Consider the following 22,445-nt stretch of genomic DNA (forward strand, 5'->3'; position numbering starts at 1 on the left):
TCAGGTTCTTGCGTTCGATTGCGTTGTCGTTTCCTCTTTGGATGAATCTCTAGAATTGGTCAACGCGAAAACGGGATACATGAGTGTCGTTTTCAATTCTTCGTTGTGTTCTTCGAGGGAATTGTTCGCGTAATGGAGAACGAGCTGTTTCAAACTCGGATAAATGTTGTAGGGTTCGGCGAAACCGAATCCCCTGTCCGTTTGGTATATTATGCAATGATTTATGACTCCGTTGCAAACGATGGAAAGAGCGTATTGACCCGAACTGCTCGGTCTCACGAGAAAAGTTCCCTCGGGTTTGGATTCGAGCAGAGTCGCGGCTTGAGCTCTCGAACATTCTGGCAAATTCCATAGGTATTCGTTTTGGTGAGGCATGGATTTTAAATTTTCATCCGTTTCCAATTCTCTCAAACCCCAGGGCGTTAAACTTTCCGGAGCGAGAAAATGATCTATTTGACTTTGTTTGACTCCCTTGCACAAAAGCCATTTCATGTGTTGCTCTTTTTGCTTCGACAAACCCAACATTTCTCTTTTGACCGTGAGCATTTCTCTTTCCAATGTTTTGTAATAGGCAACTTGTTGTTTTAAATTTTCTTTCAACAACTCTCTACTTTCTTCCAAAGATTTTATCCTCTGCTTGAGCAATTCGCTGTTAACCATTAAACTTTTGATTTCGTGAGGTTGAGCTTCCTTTTTGAACCTTTCCTGTAATTCTTGCTGCTCTTTGAACATGTTTGTCAATTCAATGAATGCATCCATCGTGGGACCTCTTTTAACTTCAATTTCTTTTGATATTTTATTAAAATCTTCTTTTAATTTTTGAAACGTTCTACTCTTATCTTGCAATTGAGCTTCTATTTCTGCCAATTTTTTAGCAACTTTTTCTATATTCAACGAACTGGCTATTTCATCTTCTTGCTGAAATCTAGAAACTGGATAAAGTAATTTTATATCTAATGTCGAATTATATTGAGCCAAAGATGACGTCTTATAAAATTTAACTAATTCTACGACAGAATTAAATTTATAAGGTTCTGAAAAACCGTATTTTCCATTTTTGTGACAGATTTTAATTAGTTTATTTGTACCACCTTTTCTTAAAGTTAATGTATATTCTCCTCCCTTGTTGGAAGCATTTCTAACAAGAAAAGTACCATCTGGGGTATTCATTAGTTTTTCATTGACTTCTTCTCTTGTTATGTCACCCCAATACCATTCAGCATCTTTAAGCTGCTGCTGTGCAGAATCACGATCCCTTTCCAATTCCAAATCATCTCTATAAGGATGAGGTCCAGGCCTGGAGACCTTTCGTGGGGGTAAGATAGGAGCAGACATAAATTCTGGTAGTTTTTCTCCCCAGTCTCCATGCAATAATAAAAGTTCTAGGATGCGAATGTGAGCTTGCAAATTGTGAACCACTTGATTGAATTGTTCCCAAGAAGGTCGCAAAAGTACAATGCAAAACACTTGAATAAATACGTTTTGTGGATTTTTGTAACCACATGCATGGTGCAACTGACATAAACGAATGCAGTGTGCTAACAAGAACCGCAGTGTAAGCTTATGATGCTCTGGCAGTTCATGTACCAAACTTGTTAGTCTGGCAGCACACTGAAAATCACTTCCACACAAAGCTGCTTCGATAAATATTTGGTATGATTGAACAGGTATCACTGGGTCGGGAAGTTCTAATAAATAGTTTTTTAATACACCTGATATAACATTTGTACTATAATCACTTAATTCGACGCCGTATAAATCCTCGTTCAATTTTTGTTTCAATGTTTTCACAGAATCATCATCACAAACTTTATATAATTTACTGATGTCTACAAATGGTAGATTCCTTGCTCTGTTTTCTAATTCTTGGGTTAACCTCATAACCACATAGGGAGCAGGTCTTTCGGCGGGATCGAACTGCGAACACAATCCTATTCCAAATAACGTATGTTTATTTGTTAACTGTTCAAGGCCACTAGAATGTAATGAATTTGGTGCAGAACACGCTTTATGAGCTTGTAACCCGCAATCGTAGCACAAATAACCCTCTCGTAAGACTCCGTCAATATATTTTTTGCATTTGTCACAGCTTCCTTCGCATTGGAAATTTTCTTGGTCTCGTAAGCAATGAACTAAGCTTCCAAACGCATCTCCTTCCCAATCTTCCTCCCGGTCTAAACGCAAACAACTCGCCGGAGTAGTTGACATCCGTCATTGTTAAATTAGAGCAAGCGAGAAGAAACTCCGCTGAGACCGGGATTTTTCAAAAATTTTTTTATTACACAATAAACCATCCATGTAACACGGAATATAACCGATTTAGTAAACTACCATAACTCTTGTTTCACACACAAATACCATCGATTTCTTTATCTTGTAGGAAATTTTTTTTTCTAAAGTTGGCACTTCGTCATAAAAGTGTGTCTGCCAATAAAAAAAAAAACTTTTTTCCTTTTTCTTTTTTTTTGGTTAACGTACATGAACTCATTAATTACATTTATTTAATTATTTATTTTTAAAATGAACAATACGAGTACGAATATCAAAAAAAATATATTTAAAATTCCAAAGAGGTAAATAAGTTATTTTAAATGTGTAATTAATTCATTAACCATATTTTATCATCATGACATGTAATCCATTCAATGTGAATTCATTTGACAATAAATTCAAATCGTTACGAATTAAATTTTTTTAAATTTACAGGTGGTTAAATTACGAAAATAATTCATTAATAACCGGTACAAGATTTGTTGCATCGAAACTTCCTTTGAAAAAGGTAAATTTTTTTGCATTTTGAATCAAAATCTTTTTTAAAAAAATTTTACTGTAACGGTTCTTTTTTTTTGTAATATTTTCTCATTCAACTTTATTATTAAATTTCTTATGGCCATAATATTAAAAATCTATTATTTAAATTAATAAAAAAAAATGCATGTTTAAAATTAAACATGGAGGGGGGGGAGGAAATGATATCAATCACTAATCGTTATTTCAACTTTTTAACTTGACCGAATAATACAAAATTTTATTTTATTTTGTTTTGTAAATATGATACAAATTACTCGATACTATTCTTCTTCTTTTTATTTTCACATTATCTATTTATTTATATTATTTTCCTCGAGTAAATTTCTACAATTTTTCAATATCATTAATTACTTATGCCTCTTTATATATAATTATTCATTTCATAAATGATAATGAATTATCTTGTGTAAATGTGTTATTAAATAAATTTCATGTAAATCATTTACAATAGAAGAAAAATATTGCAAGTCATTAAAGTCAAAAAAAAACCATTTTTATCATTATGACATAATATTATTGTCATGTTAAGTGAAAATAATATTGATGGTTTGTTATCGAAACTCAAATCGTCATTTTGAAATAAACATGATTTTACTCGATAATTGAGTTTTATGTACAAATTGTTAATGTTTTATCGTTTTTGTTCTTATGTGTTGTTATAATTATTGGAATCATATTATTTTTTCTTTCTTCGAAATGGAATTTTAACTTATGTTATTGGCAAAAATTAAAAATATTGTTTTTTCTCAAATTCTCTTTATAGTATGACAAGCGATTGTAAGTATATATATGTATTATTTGTTAAAAATGAAATCGAGTTGGTGTCAATAATTAATTCAGGTTGTTGTTTAGGTTTTAATTAGTTCAGGTTTTTATTCGAGCTTTATAATTTCTTTTTTTTTAAACAATTCAATACAACACAAAATATTACACACACACAAAAATAGGGTTATGGTAGTGAAAGATATAAATTGATATTCGCCTTATGTTTTAAATGGATGTAATCACAACGATTGCATGTAGTAGAAATTGCATAACTCTATAATTTTTAGGCGAAGTTTAAAAAGTAAAAATTTTGGAAAAAAATCAATATTTGAATATTATCGAAATTTATTATTATTATTATTATTATTATTATTATTATTATTATTATTATTATTATTATTATTATTATTATTACTATTATTATTATCATCATCATCATTTTGAAAAGAGAGTTTCGTGTTGTTTTTAGAAAAAAAAAAAAATTTCAAGATGGCGTAAAGTTTCTTTATTATCCCTTACTCTTCAACCGAACACACAAATATAATTCATCGTTTATTAATATCACGAACATAAATTTTAAATTCCTTTTTTTAAAAAAGCATAAATAAAATCGTTTTAATTTCTACGTCTGTCCCCCCTTCCCTCCCCACTTAAATAAATCAATCAAAACATCGACAGGAAAATTCTAAGAAAATCTTTTTTTAAAAAAAAAAACATTCCATTATTTGTTTAATTTCAATTTATAATATTCTTTTGTCATTTTATATTACCACCGATTCAGGGTTTTTTTTTGTGGGGGGGAGGGAGGTAGAAGGATGAGGATGAGGTATTAACGGGGTAAAAGTTTTAAAAAAATAAAATGGCGGGGAGTATTTGTGAATATTCGAAAGGATTTTTTTATAACCGAAGAAGAAGAAGACCTCCTGTTGATTCGGTTCAACCTGTTTTATGTCGCATAGGCGCTTAAATTTTATGTTTGATTTTGATGCACAGTTTAGATTCATAAAATATTTAAAAAATGACATTTCAACTCGTTTTGACCTTTTGTTGTTAAAAAAAAAAAAAAAACATTGAGACAAAAACGAAAGAGAGAGAGAGAGAGAGAGAGTGATAAAAACCCTTTTTTTTTTTTTTAATTTTGATTAAGTTTAATTTGTAAATTCATCGGGTCGAATGAAGGAAAAGAAAAAAAAGAAAAAGAAGAAGAAAAAAATGTCTTTTGTTTGTGTTGTTACTCAATCGAGTTACGAATCAAATGGTTTAATCTCACGTGATTTATAGTCACGTGAACTTTTAACCCCTGTAAAAGAAAGCATTGTTGTTGTTGTTAAATGTTAAGGGTTTTTCTTATTCTTCTTCTTCATCATCATCTTCTTCTTCATCTTCTACTTTTTCTTTCTTTTTTTACTGGTTATTTTTATTGCTTTCCCTTTTTAAAAGTTTCTTTCTTTTGTTCTTTAAATTCCGTTTACAATCTTACTACCGGCCTACGGTTTTAAGTTATCCTCATTCTCTCTTTCGATAATTTAATAATAATCGTTTTAAACGATATATCGAACGATTTTACTTATTTTTATTTGTAATTGTGATTTGTTTTGTAAAGGTTTTGGATTTTTCCAGAGTTTATTCCAGGTTTCTACTCGATTTTATAGTGTTGCTGCTTTCGAAGAATGTAGGCCGTCCCACATAGTGCTATTTCCTGGATGGTTTCTTCTTTTAGGTTCTTCAAAATTTTCTTTAAATTTCCTTTTATTGAATGTGATGGCATGGCTCCCAATGCTCCCACGATGACCGGAATAGTTTCTGTCTTTACCCCCCCACATCCTAGTTATTTCAATGTTCAAATTTCTCCAGTATTTCAGCCTTTTGTTTACTTCTTTGGCTGTCGTCTGGTGTTTTTTACCACCGGTACGAATACCTCACACTACCCTTCAGCATTACGTCTCAGTATGACATCCTGTTTGTCCTCTTTGTCTGTATGAATTTGCTGTCGCCATCGATTTCGAAATTTGATTGTATACAATTGTTTTCTTATGGATTTCCATGAATCGATCGTTTTTTTTTTTTTTTTTAACACATTCCAGCAACGAAAAAGTTTATAAAAAAATATTAAAAAAGTATCTTCTGTTTGAAATTGAAATTAAGACATCAAAAAAAAAAAAAAAAAAAGGTTGGCGTTCTGATTTAGATTCCAGTTTTTTTTCAAACGTAATAAAATTACGTTAAGACATTTGAAAAATTCCTCGTTGAGAAAGATGAAAAAGGGGTTAATAAGAGAGTGTCAGATTAATTGCAGATCACGTCATAGATATTTTATTCTCATTTGTCAATTTACAGTGTCGAGTCTCTGTGTGGTCAGACATAATTTTTTTTTTTTTAGAAGTAGAAGAAGAAATAGAAAGGTCGTTTTTGCTAGTCAGGTACATCAAAGATGATGTCGCAGTATATTAAAACCACGTCGCGTCGCGTCGTAGTTCAAAAAAAAAAAGGAAAATGTTACAATGCGATTAACATATGTTTTTTTTCCCCTCTAAGTTGATTTTATTATTATTATTATTATTATTATTATTATTATTATTATTATTATTATTATTTATAAAAGCGAAAAAATAGGTATTATTGAACGATGACGCGCATAGAAAATTGGATTTAATAAATTTTTTCTTTTTTTTTTTTTGACACGTTCGTCACGGTTGCCACGATTGTTTTTTTTTTTTTTTTTTATGGAATTAACGCCACCGTCGTCGTCGTCGTCGTCGTCGTCATCATCATTGCCAACCGCCGTGTAATAAGTCGAAGAAAGTAAAAAAAAAAAAAAAAAATTTTATACGTCATTTTGTCTCGCGACACGACGTAAAAATGAAATTTGATTAAAATATTCGTTCGATCGTTTTTTTCCTCATTTTTTTCTTTTTCGTCGTTGATTTTATTAAAAACCTGGAATTTAAAATAAATCGATCGATTCATGAACTCCAGTTTAAAGTAAGAAAAATAAATTTTTTACTTATCATTATTATTATTTTGGAATTCCAAAAAAAAAAAAAAAAAAAAAGAAATGATGACTCCTCACTCTTTGTCACTTTCAAACACTTCAAAAATAATAATAAATAATTTTATTTATTTATTTTTATTTGAAACATTCAAAGGATTTAAAAAGATGAGAATAATAATAATGATAATGATAATAATAATAAATTTTTTTTCCAGGTTTTTTTTTTTTTTTTATGGAAAAAGAATTTTTTATGTAAACAAAAATTCGTGTGTGAGTTTACCCTGTCAAATTCTCTTCCCCACTCGATGTCTTCATCCCCTTCTTTTTTTTTTCTCTTTTTCTTTTTCTTCTTCATTCTTTTATTCTTTTTTCATTATTGTTTTTAAATCTTTTTAAAAGTCCAACAACAACAACAACAACAACAAACCAAAAAAAGAGAGAAAAAAAACTCAGCGGCAGGTCTCCTTTTAAAGGGTCAACAAAACTCATTTTCGGTGTCTCTTATTTTTTAAATAGTAATTGATGTTAAAAAAAAATTTTTCCTTCTCTATTTTCTTTCACAAGAGAATTATAAGGTCATGCTATTATTATCATCATCATCATCATTATTATTATTATTTAAAGAATTTTAAATTAAATTAAACAAAATGATAATAATAAAACCTTTTAAAATAATGATGATGATATAATTTTTTTTTTTTGGTGTTTGGGTGGCATCCGTTCGTTCGTACGTTCTCCCGCTGCGGTTAATTTGTTTTTATTTGAATTTTTCTTTTTATGGAGGTGTGGGTGTGCGTGTGCTCGTGCGAGAAAGAGAAAGAGAGAGAGAGAGGAAGAGAGAGAAACGTTGTTATTAATTAATTTTTTTTTTCTGTTTTTGTAACCTTTTGAAAAAGTTTTATTATTAAAAATGTTAAATTTTGGTTTAAATTTTTAAATCGGATAAGAGAAAGGGATGTTGATGACGTCATAAACGATGACGTTGACGATGCGTATGTTTGTCGAACGCGTTCGTTGGGAAATTCGGATTTTTATTAAATCCGTAAATAATTTTTTTTTTTTTTTTGAATGGAATTATCGAAACGTAAATAAATTAAATAAGAGAATTGAAAATGTGGGATGTTGGTGGTGGTGGCAGCAGAGGGTGTGACCGAAAATAATAATAATAATAATGATCATTAACTTTGACCGTCTATCAAAATGAAAAAAAAAAAAAAAAGTAATAAATTATTTCGTGGAGTATATGCGGTTTTCCATTTTTAAAGATAGAGAGAAAAAATGATAACTTTTAGATAAAATCCATAAAAATGAAAAAGGAAACAATAAATGCGTGTGCGTGCGTGTGTGTGTGTGTGTGTGGCCGAAGAATTTTCCCGTTCGTTCATATTTTTTCAAGCATCTGCCCCCGGGAGAAAAGAAATACAACACAATAGTTTTCATGGCATCCAACCGTCTAAATTACCGCTGCCATTCGTTTTTTTTACAATAAGAAAAAAAGGAAAAAAAAAAAAAATTATTGGAAATAATTGTTTTGTGATATATTGAAATGGGAAAAAGAAAAACGCACGCGCGCCTTTTTTTTTCTTTCTTTTTCTGCTTCTTCTTCTTATTCTTCTTCATTGACGAAGAGACATTCTCACGTTAACCAAAAAGGAATTTTGATAAATTAATGTGGATTTTGTTTTGTGGGGGAAAAGGGAGTTTTGTGAGGAGGGGAGGGTTTTTTTTTTCTTCAATTTTTTGTCCTCCTTTTTTAAAATAAGGCACAAATAAGAGTAATAAAATATTTCCAGTTGATTAACGTCGCGTGATGCCATCTGATTTACAAAAATCTATTCGTACCAAAATAATAATAATAATAATAATAATAATAATAATAATAATAATAATAATAATAATAATAATAATAATAATAATCGATTTTGACTACCTCTTTCACTAAAATTGAATTATGGTAAAAGGAGGCATTGTGTGTGTGTGTGGTTAAATTTAAGGGAGTTTTGTCACTAACCTGAAAAGGGGGAGAGAGAGGGAGAGGGGGAAGAAGGGGGGAGGGGAGAAAATTGAGAATTACTTAGGGGGGAAAAGATACGTCAATTCCACGTCGGATATTTATTTAATGCCGTTTTTTTTTTTTTTTTTTCGTAAAGAAATCGCGTTGATAATGTGGCTTTTTAAAATTATTCAAACGAAAAAAAATTATTATTATTTTATATATAAACGTCAAAAACGGAAATGGAAACGATGGGAGATGAGGGAGAGTAGGAGTAGAGAGAAGGGAAGGGAAAACGCGAGCGTGTTTGCGTGTTGACGTGTATATTTAACGCCCGTTAATCGCATTCCAGTAATTATTTCCAGATATCGAATCAAATATTATTATTATTTTTTCGTCGTCTTTTATGTTGGCATGACTTTTCTCTCACTTCGTTGAAAATGTAAAAAAAAAAAAAAAATTTAACGTGGCGAAAAATTCATATTTCGATTCGGTTTATAATTTCTAATTTCCCGATCCGAAAAGAAAGAAAAAAAAAAAATTTATAATAACTCGAGGCGTGTGAATAGCAGAATGCATGATTAGTGGCGGTTAAATCGATAGATCGGCGGCTACGGCGGCGGCGGCGGTAACCGTTTAATAATAATAATAATAATAATAATAAAACATTTATTTTTCTTTTTTTCTTTCTTTCTTTTAATAATATTTATATTGATACCCTTTAAGCGTTTTTTATAATCATTTTATATATATATATACAATCACATAAAACGAAATCGTGGAAGGAGAAATGAAAAGGAGGATGGAAGGGAGGTAGGAGGGAGAGGGGAGGGGAGGGGGGGGAAAACGCGATTTATAAAATAATATATGTGACATATTCACACTTTGGGTCACATGTCGAGTTCATTACAAATAAGATACCAAAACCTTTTTTTCTTTTATTTCGTGTTAATAAAATGCCTTGGAGGCCAAATAACATAAGACAACATTTTTATTGTTGTTACTGGTCAGTAAATACTTATTAAAAAATATATATATAATCGAATGATGTTGGTGTTAATTTTATCTTTCCCGTGAATGACTTCATAATCTCAAAAGAAGTTATCGATTTATTATTATTATTATTATTATTATTATTATTATTATTGTTTTCATTGCTTTTATGAGCGACGAGTTGTTCATATCATTTGTTGTCGCAGAGTCTTTTAAAATCCTTTTTTTTTTTACGTCTACCGGATTCCACGTCATGAGGTCTTGGTGATGGTGATGGTGGTGTTGGTGGTACCAGCTAATTTTTTTCGGGTATTATTCATTTATATAAAAAATTCTTTTCGGATTTTTTCGTTTTTATTTCGTTATAACCTCGAAGCAAAAAGGATGAGGAGGGAGGGATATTAGAAGAGAGAAAAAAAAAACGCTGCCATTTTTTTTCTTTTTTTTTTTTTAATTCAGTGCCGCGGGGTACGCGGCGTTTTTTTTTTTTTTTTTTTTTTTTTTGGTTCTTCTTCTTTTTAATAATTTATATGACTTTTTATTTTATATATATATATATCATACGAATAAGTCACAAAAAGGGGAAAAAAAATTTGTTATAAAAAAAAAAAGGAGAAGAATATTTAACTGTGGTGGTCGGTGGTGATGGGGGTGGGGGTGGTGGTGGTGTTGGATAGAATTTCGGTCGTAGTGGTCGTAGTTCGATGGAGGGTTAGGTCAAAATTCAGGCAATAAAACTTAATCAGCGGCAAGTTAAAACACTCAAAAAAAAAAAAAAAAGGTAACAAAAAAGGAAAAGGAAAACATTTTTCTATCACAGCAGGGCGGTTTACATGTTACGCGATATATATATTCAAGTAAATTTTTTTTATATTTCTCTTATCGTACCAACAACCTTTTTTACTCTCTCTCTCTCTCTCTCTTTTCATCCCTTATCGAATCCGGTCAACGCGTTACCCAATTTTTTTTTTTTTCTTCTTAAATTTATAAAAAATTATGACTTTCTCATTTTCCACTTTTAAAACAAATTAATAGAAATTAAAAAAGATGAAGATTTATGAGGGATTTTAATTTTTTTTTGAAATGAATTAAAGAGGCATGTGAAATCTCTCTCTCTCTCTCTATCTATCTCTATCTCTCTCTTCCTTTTTAATTTCTCATCAATTTTTCACCTATTTATAGAAAAAAAAAAAAGAAAAAAAAGAAAAAGAAAAATTTTTTTTTATATGACATATAAATGAGTTTTGTTGTTGCCATAAACGTCAAACGGATAATTAATAATTTTTTTTTTTTTTTTTAATAAGGTTTTATTTATGTTTTTTTTTTTCTTTTTTTTTTATGTTTTCGTTCTTTTCCTTTGTGAAAATTTTTGTTGCGATTTTTCTTTTCATGCGAAAATAATAACAATAATAATAATGAGTTTTTTTTCAATAAAAATGAAATTAATACGAATACGTTTTTATATCGTTTTAAATGTTTAACACGTCGACGAATTCATTCCGTTAAAGAAATCGTAAAAGGAAGCAGGAAAACAAACGATGATAATAATAATAATAACGTTTCACATTTTTATTGTAAAGTAAATCAACCGGAAATAATAAAACAAAAACAAAAACGTCGAAAACGAAATCATCGTACGTTTGGAAAAAAAAAAAAAAAAAAACGTTTTGCTTTGATTTTGCCTAAACATGTTTAGTCAGGCGTTTTTTTTTTTCACTCTTTCGAAATTGATTTTTTTTTGTTTTTTTTTTTTAAATCGAAATTTTTTTTTAATATAGAGACTTTATTATTATAGCGCGCTATATATTTATAGTAGTCGTACGTTAAATAAAAAAAAAAAAACGATGAGATGAAAACAGAAAAAAAAAAAAGAAAATTTACATGACAAAAAAAAAAAATTTTCTCTCTCTCTCTCTCGACAGTAATAATAACCGAAACGTATTAGCTTCGCAAACGATAGATTTCCGCCCCCCCCTCCCCACCACCACCACAACCGTGAGTGTGACGTCATAGAAAAAAAATTAAACGGGTTTCGGATAAAATAAATGAAAAGGTGGCGGGTTGAAAAAAGAAAAAAAACGATGCGATTATAATGAGAAAAGAGACAAAAAAAAAAAGAAAAAAATTTAAAATATTCACGGTGATATTTATAATTTTAATGTTTAGCTTATGTAAAAACTACAAACACTTGGGGGCAACCGATCGCGTTACTCAAAAAAAAAATTCTTTTTAAACAATTTATAATATCAAAAAAAAAAAAAAAAAATGAAGGAGGAAGAAAAATAAAAAGAAGAAGAAGAAGGATAAAAAACAGAAGAAAAAAAATTTTTTAATAAGTTTTATAAAAAAAAAAAAGAAAAAGAAAAAAGAAAGACATAAATAATAAAAAGCTAATTTTGGAGCGCCCATATTGACACTACTTGATTGGTTTTTAATGCTATTCACGCAGTCGCAAAGTACTCACAAAGAAACTTGAAATAAAACAAAAAAACAAAAGGGAAGAACCAAAAAGAGGAGGATGATGATGATGGTGAGAGAGAGAGAGAGAGAGATGAACAACCAAAAAAAAAAAAAAAAATATATATCAGTCAGAAAACAAACAAACCATCTAATTATTAATGATTCCTAGGGTGTTAGGGTACCTGTCGAGGGTTAAATTTTTTTTTTTTTTGGGGTGTTGGCGCGACGTCTCACTGATTTTTCCGAACTACCCTACAAACGGAATAATTATACGATTATTTATATATTTTTTATTCGTTTGTTGTTCGTGTTTGTACGAGTCGGTATCACGTTTTAAATTTTTTCATAGTCACGGCCTTGTTTGTTTTTATTAAAATCGATTCTGATCATCAATTTTTTTTTTTTTTTACCATTTCACGATCGATAAAAAAAAAAAAATTTATTCGATTTTAAATAAAAAAAAAAAAAAAAAAACGAACAAACGAACAACAAACAAACAAACAACTTATTCATGTATTTTATTTTAATACGGGGGTTTGTCGTTGTTTATTATTAAAAAAAATTCAAAATAAGTAAAATTTAAAAAAAAAAACTCGAGACAATAAAATATCCAAAAAAAGTATTTTAAATTATTTTCCAGTTTTTTTTTTTTTTTCGTTTACGAGTTCCAGGTTTCCAGGTTTTTGGAATTTACTTTTCCAAAAAAAAAAAAAAAAAATTTATTTAAACTTGTTCCAAAAATAAAAAAAAGTTTTACGTGTTGTATTTGATATATATATATTATTATTATTATTTTTTTAAATAACTCGTTATTACGTTTACGTCATTTCTCCAGGGCATATTATTCATAGATATAAATATTTTCCAGTAGTGACCGTAATAATAATAATAATAATAATAATAATAATAATAATAATATTTATTAATAAATTTTTTTTGTAACGGAAGTTTTTGAATAAGGGTTTGGTAAAATAATAATAAATGTTCGTGGCATTAACGGTACAATTTAAATTTATTATCCCTTTAATTTTTTTCTTTTTCTTTTATTTTTTTTAAACTCATTATCGATATTATTATTATTATTATTTAAATGGAGTGGCGATTAAGTGAAGATTTGAGAGTTGTTGTTGTTGTTGTTGTTGTGTTTGTTGGTGGTTTCTTATTATTTATTGTCGTTGGAGAAAAAAAAAATGGAGGAAAATTTTTTTTTATTGTGATTTTGAACGAAAAGAAAATTGAGAGGGATTTTATGAAGAGTTTAATGTAAAAACTAATGTTTAATTTGTCGATAACGATTACCGGAAACGGAAACGTGTTAAAACAATTTGAAAAAAAAAAAAAACAAAAAAACTAAAGAATTTGCATTGATTTCTCAGGAAAAGAAAAAAAAGAAAAAATTATTTTAGAGATTTTTTTTTTTTTATTGTTCTGCATTTTATCATTCTCTCTCTCTTTCTCTCTCTTTCTCTCTTCGTCTCTCTTTCTATCTCACAAATTTAAATTTTAAAATCATTTATTATTTCGATGTTAGGTTAAAACAAACAAACCTAAATTTATAAATTGATTTAAGGTGGGTGAAAAACCTTTTTTACCCTGGCATGGGGCCCTTAAAAAATTAACATTTACTTAAAATTTCTTTGCGGGACGTCTTGTCGATGATTTTTCTTTGATTTTTCTCCCCTTCCTCCTCTTCCTCCTTTACCTCCTCCTATTCTCCCACCTTTTTCTCCACTTCCTCCTCCTCTTTTTTCTTTTCTTCCTTCTACTTTTCCTCCTCCTACTTTTCTTTCTCCTTTTCCTGCACTTCCTCATTTTCCTCCTCTTGCGATTCTGTTGAAATTTTTATGAGAAAAAAAAAACACGTCACCATCATCATCAAAATAAAAACAAATTCTCGAATGCGTTAATATTCGATATTATCGAACGATTATCGATTTAAAAAATCGAGATTAAGTAATTTTCTTATATAAAAAACGTTTGTCGCACATCGAAAAAAAAAATTTTTATATGAAAATTCGTTTGTTTATCCATTTCCACGTATTTTTTAACCAAAAATTTTTTTTTTAAATTGAAATTATTTTATAAAGCGTCAGTAACATTAATAATAATGATAATAATTTAATTTTAATTCTCATCTCGTTTGTATACGCGCGTAATTTCATTTTTCTTTTTTTTTTTTTTGAATAATATTATACGGAGATGATGAAAACAGGTTTTTTTCTTTCTTTTGTGAAATTAAAAAAAATTCGTTATTATATTATAATAAAAATTTTAATTTTTTTCATTAACATGCTAACGTAATTGTTTTTTTTTTTTTAGTCCAGTATATTTGTTATTATTATTATTATTATTAAAATTTTTTTATAAAGTTTATTATTATTATTATTAAACCGAAATAAATTAAAATGCAAATTTTTGTTTATTTTATTATTATGTATTGATTTTTTATATAAAAAAAAAAAATTAATTATCGTGTTTAATCTTTTTTTTATCTATCTCTCTCTCTTTTGTTTTAAATCGATATATATCTATCTATCTTTATCTTTTTTCTCTTTTGATTCGTTGCGACGTGGAGTAACTTGATTATAGTATAGCGCGTTTAAAAAAAAAATTTTTTTTTATTTTTTGAATCTTGACGAATTTATTTTTTTTTTTTAATTTTGTTAATTTCCGGTCGTGACGTCCCGGTAGCGATGTCTGGAGAAAAATTATCTGGAAATTGGAATAAAAACAAACACCTTCTCCAGTGAATTTTAACAATTTAAAAAAGTCTTTCGATAATCCGAATAAACGCAAAAGAACTCGCGACGTTTTTTTTGTTTTGAAATTTTACTCCCCCTCCTTCTCCCCCCCCCCCCGAGAGGACTTTAAGGTTTTCATCTTTACCCATTTCATCCGAATTATCATCACGCTCGTGTTATTATTATCATTATTATTATTATTATTATTTCATTATCACTTTATATATTTATATCGATACCAACCTCGAATCCGTTATTAGATTCTTAAATGATGATGATGATGATGATGATGATGATAGTTTTCAAGGTTTGTGGTCATCAATCACGTTTTTAAATTGTTTTGTGATGGTGGTGATGGCGATGATGATGATGATGATGGTGATGATGGTGATGGTGATGATGGTGATAACTAGTTTATGACAGGATGTAACGTACATGAATGTGAACGGCACCACCTTTATTTACTTATTAACTACTTCATTCTTCGGTTGTTGGTGAATGATTGAAACGAACCGTTCAAAATACGATTTGTCGGTAATCTGTTTCGGTATTAGTATATTTACTATCATCATTTGAAAAAGTGGTAGAAGAAGAACTGGTGGAAGTGGAAGAAGAAGATGAAGTGAAGGAAAGGGGAAAAAAAAATTATTATTATTATTTATTAGTTAACTGTCCGTCTCCACCGAATTATTTGAAATTTATTTTAACGTTATCAATCCCTCGAGAGTTGATTTAAAATTATCGATTTGATTGATTGATTGATTGATCGATTGATTTATTACGACGAAAGTTGGTTTTTTTTATTTTTATACGGAAGTAAAAAAAAAAAAAAAAATTTGTAAAAACGGTGGCGGCGGTGGTGGTGATGATGACGTAAATGAAAATTTTTTTTGTCGTGGTTAAAGACACGATTTCATACGGTTGACACAAATCACGATGGGTTTTTTTTTTTGGGGTCACGATTTTTGTCTTTATTATGGTAGATGTTTACTTTATTGTTTGTTGTTTGTTTTTTTTTTTTTTTTCGTTGTCGTCTGCTCTCGTAACATTTTTTTTTTTCGTCGTCGTGAGAGAGAAAGAGAGATAGATAGAGATTTGCAGGGAGAAAATAAAAATAGGAATGCGTAAAATCTCCAAGGGGTTCTATTCCATTTTTTTTAAACAACAACTTTCGACATTTTCTGACGTAAAATTTTTCTATCTCTTTCTCTCTCTTTCTCACACTGCTGGAGATTCGTCTGTGAAATAGTCAACATGAAATTTTTTTTTTTTTTTTTTATTTGTCTTATTGCGCTAAACTTGGTAAAAAAAAAAAAAAAAATTTTTTTTTATTTACCTTAGAAATTTTTGTTTTAACGATCTCTCTCATCTTTCGTCTGCGCGTTTGTTTTTTGTTTTCTTTATACGCGCGCGTAATAAAATAAATAATAATAATAATAATAATAACGATGTGAAAAAAAAAATTGGCGCCTTTCGTGAAAAAATTTTGACGTCGTTTTTTTTCCAGTTACACAACCTTTGTTGTTGTTGAAAAGTATTAATTACTTTGCAGAGATACAAACAACCAACTCGTACATTTGTACGTTTGTTTTCTCGTGGAATAAACATGCCGAAAATATTTTCTTTCTTAATCAGTTAATGCTGCGACCACATCGATTTTTTTTTTTTTTTTGTTCAGAATCATATAATTAGAGTGTAATTAATCATTCGAATGAATTTTTTTTTTTGTTTCTTAAAAAAAATTTTGAAGACTTAATTTAAGACCTTAAGGCTCCCGGTTGACTCGTGAATTATTGCCGTTGATTGTTGTTAACAAGTGAAATAATAATAATAATAATAACGGTTGAGATATTGGTGAATTCTTTTTTTTTTAGGGCGACCCACCACAAAGAAAAAATTTTTACTTTTTCGTACGAGAGGGAGGAGGAAAGAGAAAAAAAAGGTTCAGCAGTCAAGTTACCTTTGGGAAATCATCTCTTTCTCTCTCTCTCTTAACAAATCTCGTTAGGTGGTCTCTCATGAAAATGCTACCGGCAACTTTAAATGGCAACAGAATAATAATAATAATAATAATAATGAGAAATTATTTCGTAGATTTAAACGATTTTTTTCTATTGCGTTGAACACAAAAAAAAAAAAAAAACGATTTACATTTAAAAAATATTAACAATTTTTTAAATAGTCAATCAATCAATCAATCAATCAATCCTTATATATATATATAGGAGAAAATATCTAATGAAATAATTTATGAACAAGAATTAGGGATCTATTAAAAAAAAAAAAAAAAAAAAAAAAATCGATGACTTTACTCTTCACTTTCCCCATTTATAACTATCTCTACCCGTTAAAATTCTTGTATTATTTCGTTAATGCCACGTTTTTTTTTTTTTTTCTTACCTTGGAGGATTTTTTTTTCTCTCCACTTCTATTAGTGGTTATTAATATTTATAATAGGCATAATATTGATTAATGTCGCATATTAAACGTTTTTATTACTGTTTTTTCTTAGTACAACAACAATAATAATAACTTGTGAATAGTTGTAACTTATCATCATCATTTTTTTTTTGTTAACGTCACGATTATTTCACAATAATTTAATGGTGTTTGCATTTGTGTCAAAGAAAGATTCTTTCACGACGACGACGTCGTCGTCGTCGTCGTCGACAACGACAAAAACGACGTTCCACCTTTTTTTTTTTTTTTGTGTGTGTGTGTAACATTAAGTGAATAAACTTTTTAATTCATTTTTTTTTTTTAACGGTTCACGGACGTTATTTAGTAAATAATGTCAAATGGAAATTCCCTGTTGAAATTTTAACTGGAAAACATTTTGGACACACCCGGATGAATGTGTCGTGGAGACAGAAAGGAGTCACGTTTTGTTTTGGGGAATGAATGAAGCGCGAACGGATTTGTGATGAAAAATAAAAAAAAAAAAGATTTTTTGTTATAACGCACCAGTAGGAATTATTTTAAATGATTTGAACGTGGTTGTTGATCGTCATGATTGTCGTGGTTAAAGAATGAAAAAATTTTACATCGATTTTTGTCGTTTGTTATTAATTTCAACTTTTTCTGTAGCTTACGGCGAACAAAAAAAAATTAATTTTACCGAAGATGTTACGTTTTGCCTTTGTCTATTCCTTCTCTCTCTCTCTCACTTTCTCTGTATCTCTCTCTCTCTCTCTCTCTCTCTCTCTTTTTCCCTCTCATCTCATTAACACCGACAGAAAGAGAGAGTGAGAATAAAACCACTCATTGATTTTTCCACTCGTAATTTTTTTTGTTTTACTTATAAGTACGGTCTGGAGAAGTAAAATAAAATTCCAGAAACAAAAAAAAACTGGAGAAAAGTTATTTATTTATTTTTTTGATAACTAAACTATTACGTAAGAATTATTTTGAATTATTACCGTAATTAATCAATTTCATAAAGTTCAGATCAATTTCATAGAGTGTTAAAATTTTTCCAGAAGAGAATCGTCCAAAAAAAAAAAGAAAAGAAATGATCATGATACATGACTTTGTTAATAGTTAATGACTTTTTTAACACTTTTATTATTATTATTATTATTATTATTATTATTATTATTATTATTATTGTACATTTTGTAAGACGAGTAGTCATTTAAACACTAAATAATAAATAATCATCATTCTATTGTTTTTCCATCCTTCTCTCTCTCTCTCACTCTCTCACTCTTTATCGAAATTCATTTTTTCCTTTACCCCTCTCTCATCATTTTCTTTTTTTTTGTCTTCTGCTTTTTTTTTTTTTAATTTTGTAATTGTGCTAATTAATTTTTCTTTTTTTTTTTTTTTCTAGAATTTTTTTCACGGGTTACCCGAATGTAGTTGGTAAGTTTATTATCATTATCATTATTATTATTATTTAAATTTTTTTTTTTTTTTGCGCGCGCGTTGGAGTTTCTCTTTCCGTTTCCGCTCGGTCACGATCAGGTGTTTCTTATAACGATCTTTGTTATTATTTTTTTTTTAAAAGAATATTTTATTTATTAATAATACGCATCGTCGAGTGTGTGTATGTGTGTGTGTGTGCTGCATATATAAATTTAAATTTTCTTCTGCTGCCACTTTTCTCTCTCTTGAGTTCCTCCGTTTCTGCGTGTGTGGTAACTAACGACCGTTTCTTTTCTTTTTTTTTTTTCTCTCGTAATATTTATTTTTTTTGTTGTTGTTATTCTAACGAATTTAAATTGGTAATTCGTTCGTACGTGTCACTAGCGATGAAAGAAGTGTAAATAGAATTTTTTTTTTATAATTTTTTAATTTTATTTTTTTTCGGTAAGTTTTTTTTTATTACGCATAATCATCAACATCATCACGATCGAAAAATATTAATTAATAATTTATTTATTTATTATTATCGTACACCGACGTGGTAGCAGATATACTCGGTATATTTTTTTATCCATCGTGTTTACTTATGTAAGTTTGATTTATGTATTATTTATAAAGTTGGACAAAGAGAGAGAGAGATAGACAGAGAAACAAAATTTTTTTCCCGTTTTTTTTTATTTGCCGAGGTTTTGTGTCGTGGAATTTAACTAGTTTTCGTGGCAGAAAAAAAAATGATAATTTAACGGTGAAGGATTGTAATTCGATACAAAAGTATACGCTCGTTGTTATTTTGGTTGTTTCGGTTGTTGTTGTTATTTTTTTATGTAAAACAAACAAACTGTCAAAAAAAAATTAAAAAAAAAATGAAAATTTTTTTCGTCCGTTTCAAGTTCACTATATTTCGAGTGTAGGTTTTGTTTAAATATTATTTTTTATTTATAACAGTTTCTTCTACCACGTTTTTTTTTCTTTATTATTATTATTTGTCGTAAAAAAAAAAATTTCTCACGATTTTGTTTTTTTTTTTTTTTTTTATTAGTTCAACGTCAAATTCGGTAAAATTATGTAAGAATTGATTTTAATATAAATAAAAAAAATGGGGAGGGCAGGGGAAGTGGCAGAAGGGGGTGCAAAAGAAGTGGCAGCAGTTTGTCGAACTCTCACGTCGTTAAAAGGTTGTGTGTCCTTGATTACAGAAAAAAAATTTTTTTTTTTTTTCGTAACCGGTCGTAATAACGTCGTGGGAGTAAAAAAGAAAGAAAAAAATTTTTTTTCTCGTTTTGCTTTTTTTTTTTAAAAGTTTTGGAGCGTTCGGATCCCTTTCCCTCCCTCCCCCTCCCCCTCCTTTTCCCTACTCTTTTCTCTCTCTCTCTCTCCCCTTCTCCCCTCGGGTAATTTTTTTATTAATTATTACCCGGAGGTAAAAAAAAAGTAATAATTGTAAATAAGGTTAAAAAAATTTTCATTTTTTTTTTCGGTTTTGTGTTCGGATTCTTCTGAATTATGATCGCCCACGTGATTATTAATGACCAATTTTTACTTAAGGCGTGACCGATGGAATAAAAAAATTTTTTTTTTTTTCGTTTGTCCGTGTGTGAATTATTGTTATTCCGTTTGTTTGTTTGTTCGTTCGTATGCAATTTCTGCAATGTCAATAGAAAGTTTTTTTTTCTCTTGTCTTGTCTTCTGGGCTTCGAAACCTGTTCGAACATACATTTTTTTTTGTTTTGACCTTTACCCCTCGAGGTAAAAAAATTTTTTTTTTTTTTTTTTTTCACTAAAAGAGATCGCGTACTACTGCCACGGTTTTAATAATATTAAAAAAATTTTTTTTTTCCTTATTTAAATGAAAGGATCGTTTTCAAACGTTTTTTTTTTACTATTACGAAGAAACGACGACGACGACGATGATGATGATGATGGTGGTGATGGTGATGGTGATGGTGATGGTGACGGTGACGGTGACCGCCGCCGACGCAATTTTTAACAAAATATGATTTAATGATGACGTATGTCAACTTTAATAAATTATTACAAACGTTTTTTTAAATCTTGTGTGGACTGTCTTCAGACACGTTTAAACAAAAATATTTAAGACACTTTTATTATTATTATTAATAATAACATAAAAAAATTTTTTTTTTTTTTTTTTTTTTAATTGAACATAAATCTCATTTTTTATTCGGTGAATTTTAGAATCGTTGTTGTGTTTCGAGTGCGCGTTCTGAACTTTTAAGTTTAAAATTTCACTTTTTCGTTTGTTCGTAACAAACAAACAAACAAACAAACAAAAATTTTAAATTATTAACACTTAAAAAAATGATATTAAAAAATTTTTGACATTTAAAAAAAATCACCCGCGGGGAAAAGTAAAGGAGTAGTAGTAGAAAGGGTTGGAAGATTATTTAAAATTTAAATAGACTGGAGTAAATAGAGAGAGAGAGAGAGAAAGGGAGAGAGAAAAAATGAGGGAATGAGAGGGAAAAGAAAAACGTCAAAACAATTTTTTTCTTACTTTTTTTGTTATCAAGCGGCGAATGTTGTTGTTGTTGTTGTTGCGTTTTACCGTGACGTCATTTTAAATGCCGCATACTCAACAATCCGAGAAAGAGAAAGAGAGAGAGAGAGAGAAAGAAAAACAATCGTAAACCGTGAAAAATCTAAAGAATGTAAAATGAAAAAACAAGAAGAAGAAGAAGAAGAAGAAAAAACGTCAATTACAATCCCAACAATCGTCATAAACCAACTTTGATTTACGGCTTCAAATTTAAAACAATCGCACGCAAAAAAAAAAAAAAACAGAAGACAAACACAAACACAAACACAAACGAATGAAATACATACACGGTTGGAAACATTATTATTATTATTATTATCATTATTATCCGAGTTCGCGTTTTGCCAACAGTAAAATTCCAGGCTTCAATGAGTTTTTTTTTTCTTTTTCTCTTTGTTTGTCGTTTTTGCGCGTTCGATTGCTTTTCGAACTGTTTTTAAAATCGAACAACTTTTTAAAAAAATAATAATAATAATTACCCGAACGTTTCTCGAACGTTCGACAAAAAAAAAAATAAGAAATGGAAAAAAAAAGTTCAACGACATTCATCTCACTTTTACTATCTCGCGACACGATAAATAAATCCGTTGTTGAGTTAAATAATAATTGTACTTTGTTGTTTGTTATTGTCGTCGTCGTCTTAATCTTTATTATTATTATCATCATCATCATCATCATTCTCTCGTCGAGCATTACATTATTTTTAATAATAATAATAATAATAATAATAATTAAAAATGATATTGTTTCGATTTTTTTTTTTTTAAATCGATTTTTTAATTAAACGACTCGAGAATTTTTCTTTATTTTTTTTTTCTGTTCATTATTTTTTTTTTTGTTTGTTGTTGTTGGTTGTTGGTTGTTGTTGTTATTTTTTTATTATTACGAATGAAATTTAATCGATTGTTAACAAAAAAAAAAAAAGAAAAAAAGGGTTGGAGGTAGGGTTCCTCCTCTTACCCATCTTATTATTTAACTTCTTCTCGCGTTATTTTTTTTTTTTTTTTTTTCATTCAATCGCGTGCATTCATTTAATTCGTTGTTTTCTAATTAATTTTTCTCACTTTACGTTCGAGAACTCTGGTACTTGATTTCCCCTCCTCCCCCTCCCCTCATCCGCCCTCCCGCCGCAGCCGACACGCCGCTTCGTTGTCCCTCTCCTGCCCCTGCCCCCCGCCTTTTTTTTTTTTTTTTAATTATAAACTTTTTATAGTTTATTCGATTTTATTTTTTTTTTTTTTGCTCTTCTTCCTCTTGTTGGATTTT

The 22,445-nt window shown here is 29.0% G+C and overlaps 1 protein-coding gene across 1 annotated transcript; it reads right to left on the reverse strand.

Annotated features, from left to right (window-relative positions):
• Positions 1-2,208, reverse strand: Phum_PHUM512110 (Phosphatidylinositol 3-kinase regulatory subunit alpha, putative; the record flags this gene model as incomplete). Its single annotated transcript, XM_002431051.1, has 2 exons — positions 1-1,712; positions 1,740-2,208. 2 exons carry the CDS (start codon positions 2,206-2,208, stop codon positions 1-3), a joined length of 2,181 nt encoding a protein of 726 aa, XP_002431096.1.
• Positions 2,209-22,445: the final 20,237 nt, after the last annotated feature.

The sequence above is a fragment of the Pediculus humanus genome, genomic scaffold (genome assembly GCF_000006295.1).
Source record: "Pediculus humanus corporis 1103172108281 genomic scaffold, whole genome shotgun sequence".
Classification (NCBI taxonomy): domain Eukaryota; kingdom Metazoa; phylum Arthropoda; class Insecta; order Psocodea; family Pediculidae; genus Pediculus; species Pediculus humanus.